Below are 5,001 nucleotides of genomic sequence, written 5' to 3' on the forward strand. Positions count from 1 at the left end.
GGGAAACGTACATGTATGGAAAGAAAGGAACGTGAGGTGGGAAACGTACATGTATGGAAGGAAGGAAGAGGAAAAAAGAGAGTAGAAAAAGATAATAAATAATGTGATATAAAAAAAATAAAATAAAAAAAGATGAAAAGAATTTGAAAAGAATAAATATATGTTAATAATAACGGTAGAAAAAATACATAAAAAAATAACGTAAAGAAAACAATCTTGTCTTCTTTTTGTAAAGGATATTATATATGACTATTAACGAAAGCCTTTTTTAGAGAGGTTAAGGCTATGCTTCTATAAAAGTTAAGTTCTCTTAAACGAAAAAGCAACAAATTTTTACTCTTACACTTGCTACTTTGAAAAGTGTAAAATTAAAATTGCCTTGGAAAGCACGCAACAAAATTTCTAATTGATTTTCAAGCATACCCTAAATTTAACTAACTTACAACTTAGATGTGAGACCCTACATCACCTCACAAAATACAAAACCTAGTTCAAGGGTTTCTCTGCCAGCTAAAACTCATTCTAATACATGGTTATTGCTTCATTAACATAGTTTCTCTCAAATCCGTTAAACTATATTTTAATAATTATTACCTCGATGACCATTTTCCTAAACAATTTACCCCACTTGCATTCCAAAACCCTATATAAACCACCATTCACTGCCAATGACTCCCATCCCCACAAAAACTCTTAAGCTCCCGTAGTTAAATCTGCGAGCCATTAGTTAAAGAAAAAAAAAACCCTAAAAAGTTTAAGATGGGTTCCAAAACTCGCTCTTTCCTTGCTCTTTTCCTCACGATCAACATTCTCTTCTTTGCCCTTGCCTCTGCCTGCGGGACATGCCCTAGCCCTAAGCCAAGGCATAATAAGCACAAGCCTGTTAAGCCAAGTCCTTCAGGTGGCTCAGGTGGTTCGGGTGGTTCAGGAGGCTCTGGTGGTTCAGGTGGCTCTGGTGGTTCAGGTGGTTCTGGTGGTTCAGGTGGCTCGGGTGGTTCAGGTGGCTCAAGTACCTCTTGCCCTCGTGACGCACTCAAACTAGGAGTGTGTGCCAATGTGCTAAACGGGTTGTTGAACGTGACTTTAGGTCAACCACCAGTTACCCCTTGTTGCTCCCTCCTCAATGGTCTTGTTGATCTTGAAGCTGCAGTGTGCCTTTGCACTGCCCTTAGGGCAAACATTTTGGGCATCAACCTCAACCTTCCAATCTCACTCAGCTTGCTTCTCAATGTTTGCTCAAGGCAAGTCCCACGTGATTTCCAATGTGCTTAATCATCATGGTCTATGATATGCACAAGTTGCTTCGTGCTTATTCGTAGTTGTGGCTTTCCGTTAATGTCTTTTATTTTCAAATTTCATTGCTCATGGTGCGATTCCTATACGTGCATGGATGGTTAACTTCTCGTTATTCTGTCGCTTTAATTAGTGTTTGTTTTATTTAGCAAAGTGTCGAATTAAATAAACTCCCGATGCTTTTCTTATGTAAAAGCAAAAGGAATCAAAGATGATAGTGTTATTTATTTGACAGATAAATGATTAATGTTACGAACACTTCTTAATTTTTATTGCTGTCTCTTTTTGTTTTTTCTTTTTGCTGAATGAGACATGAGAGCATGGCTGATCTGGAAATTAAATTATTTTTCTCTTTCTAGCTAACTTCTGTTCAATGCCTGACATGAGGAAAACAAAAATTCAAGAAAAGAATAAAATCTAAAGCTAACATGCACAGGCACCAACACTGTAATCAGCCCGTGACTAATGTACTTTATGACATCACGTGCAAGCAATATTATTTTATTTTATTAAAAAAACTGAATATATATAATTAGCTAATTAAACTGAATCAAAATGATAGGTTTACGACTTTGGGCCAATTCGTTCATTTGAATATACATTGTTCTGTGCCTGCTTCCAAGATATGCATACGTAAATCATTCCCTCTCAGTAATGAAGCAAATGCATCTTAGTTTTGTTTCACCCGAACAAGTGGTCCCTAGCTCCACTTTTGCTCTACCGATCAGTTTATTAACCATAGTAGAAGTATATTTGGTTGCACAAATTCCATAGATATATTAAGCATTTATTCCGATTTCAAATATTAAAAAAACATTTTTTTTATCTCAAACATATTATTTTTAACTATCTTTATCTTTGACTAAAAAAACTAATTAATTTTATCTTATTTAATATTATTATTTTTAATATATTTTTCATTTTTAATTAATGATATTTTTATTTCTAATATCAAATTGAATGAATAATACGTTAAAAAATATTTTTAATTGAGATTGATGTAATTAAATATAATTAATTAAATTTTTTAATTAATGTGAATAATTTTTTTTTCTTAATTTGAGACCGGATAGAGTAGATGAGAAGCAATGGTTTCTTACTTTTGGTTCAACTAATGCATTTTTCAAGATGCATATATATAAATAAATAAAAAACACACACGCACTAAAAGTTCAGCCTCCCACATGTAATTAAGGAGGAAAGAAGTTGGGGAGATTAGAATCAGGTAGAATGGTTTATAATTTGCAATTCAAATGTATGATTTCATACCTGTAAGGCTGTAACCAGTTGGCACTAGTGTATTTTCTTTTTCTTTTTCTTTTCGTATTTCTTGCACCGTTGCACATAAGAAATAAATAAATAAATAATTCCACCACACATATCTATTTGTTGTGTAAACCATATGACACATTGGTTTAACTATTTTATTGAAGAGAAGTAGTACAGTGATTATTGAGGTTTATGACAACAGGCTTTTCGATTTTCGAAGTTCAATAATTTCTATACAACTATTTTTAATTATAAATACACTATTGGGAATCTATTATCGTACATTATCAATATATAAATTAAAATTATCTAGCAGCTTGTCATGTGTCAGTTGCTTGCTGGACAGTGCAACATCATTAATTTTTTTTCACTTTTTTGTCTCTTTTTTTTTTTTCATTTTCTCATTATTTTTTTTAAAAAAAATCTGTGCAAAACACAGGCCATACACCTAGTTAAACATAAACCTATAATCGTGCACGAGCATTGGAAATGACTTTCTGGAGTTTGTCCTAACTTTTTTTCCGCAAAAATTTGAAAGCTAAAATATTAAGTAAGTTTAAAAAATAAATTATTTAATTAGCAATTTTCATTTATTTAGTTTTAAAGCTTCTTTTAAATGAAAAATTGTTCGGTAGTTTTTTTAAAAAAATAAATTTGTTTAAAACTAACTGACACATTCAAAGAAGAATATGTTGGTAAAAAAAAATATTATACTTTGTACAATTGATTTAATCAACATAACTTTTTAATGATAATAAAAATACATAAAATTGAGCATTAATGTTTCACTAATCAAACTAATTTTAAATAAGTATTCTTTATTACCATTTTTTACTAAAAAGCATTTTCTATATCACTTGGCACAACAAAATTGTCTCCCTCATGATACTTAAATATTCTTGACTTTCTCAAACAATAAATTAAAGGTTTGATGGATTACAAGTAATCTACTCAAAGAGTAAGGATGTCAAGTTAAAACACAAAAACAAGTAATTTTTCATAGTAAAGGACTGTAATTTTTTCCCTAGAGCATTTCGTCCTTCCAATGAGTATCAAAGTGTCACTGCTCTATTTCTTGAATGCCTGATAATTTCTTTAACTTGTCTCACGATTCTTCTACGGTTCAATCTTGGATATTATAGGCTTCATTTGAGAGGACCTTATTGAGTGAGAGCCCATTGATATTTTCCTATTAGGAAATTTGACACATGCTACTTTTGATGTGTCCATTTCTGGTGACGAGAGAAATAATAAGACATAAGTTATTAGAGATAAGGGGAGCAACATGAATACTAAATCTTGAAGCTTAAAGAAGTTTTATCTTTTATATATCCAACTCATTTGAGTGACATTTGTATTGATTGTTGTGTTGTTTATTACATTTTAGTCTCTATCTTTTCATGTGTACATCATGCATCATCATATAGGAGTAAGGAGATTGTTTCTAAAGTTAGAAACTTTCTTCAATGCATAAAACTTTTTGTTTAATTGATTACAAGACTAATCGTAATCGATTACACAAGTGTTTACAGCTTGTAGAGAGACTTTCGTATTGGTTTAATCGATTACAAGCTAATCATAATTGATTACACAGTTCAATTGAGACTATGATTGGTTTTTCAAGAGTTTCTACTTTAATCGATTACTAGATAATCATAATCGATTACTTTATTCTTAAAAGTATTCCCATAAGTGATAAAAAAAACACTTTAATCAATTACATCAAGAATCTAATCAATTACATTGTTCTTAAAAGTTTTTCAAATATTGGGAAGAACACTTTAATTGATTGAAATGATAATATAATCGATTACTTCTTCGAAATAATCAATTACATTGACTTTTTAATCGATTACAGACATTTATAACTATTTTCTCTATAAATAACTAGTTTGTATTCTCACTTATGTGTGAGTGTGCAAGCTGAAATAAGTAAAAGAAAGAGAGAAGATAAAGTGCTTAGAAAAAATGCAACTCACAATTTCTAAAATTCGTTTTTGAAGATCTCATGGTAAAAAGTGAGTTGTGAATTTCTCTTGAGTTCAAGAAGACACGTATTCATTCAAGCAAGGTTATTGTGCATGATTGATCAGGTTGTGTCTCTCCTTGACTCAATTTTTCATGCTAGAATAGGTTTTTCTAGTTTGGGTTAAGGGTAGGTTTCTCTTAAACTCTTATTCACAAAGGACCCTAGGGTTAGATGCCTTAGTCTTTTTTTTTTTAGAAACTGATATTGATTGTGATTGCTTGTAAGAATTCTATACGCATAATGAAAATCTAATTTGGGTTGGATTAGCTTCTTTAGAGACAGAGAGTGAACTGGTATAAAAACTAGTGTACTTCTTTTCTTGATCTTATCTTTCTTTTTCTCAATCTAGTCTTGATCAATTTAATGAAGGTTAAAGAAAATATCTTTTTGAGAAAGTACTTAAAAAAAGA

General features: G+C 31.0%; 1 protein-coding gene across 1 annotated transcript; it reads left to right on the forward strand.

The window, feature by feature from the left end:
• The first annotated feature begins 676 nt into the window (after window positions 1–676).
• On the forward strand, window positions 677–1,574 carry LOC100499716 (extensin-like protein). The gene has a single exon (NM_001248079.3). The coding sequence runs from the start codon at window positions 760–762 to the stop codon at window positions 1,270–1,272; it is 513 nt and encodes a 170-aa protein (NP_001235008.2). The 5' UTR covers window positions 677–759; the 3' UTR covers window positions 1,273–1,574.
• Window positions 1,575–5,001: the final 3,427 nt, after the last annotated feature.

The sequence above is a fragment of the Glycine max genome, chromosome 17, assembly GCF_000004515.6.
Source record: "Glycine max cultivar Williams 82 chromosome 17, Glycine_max_v4.0, whole genome shotgun sequence".
Lineage (NCBI taxonomy): Eukaryota > Viridiplantae > Streptophyta > Magnoliopsida > Fabales > Fabaceae > Glycine > Glycine max.

Coding starts and splice junctions, on each gene's coding strand:
- LOC100499716 (NM_001248079.3), top strand. CDS start 760: ATGGGTTCCAAAACTCGCTCTTTCCTTGCTCTTTTCCTCACGATCAAC.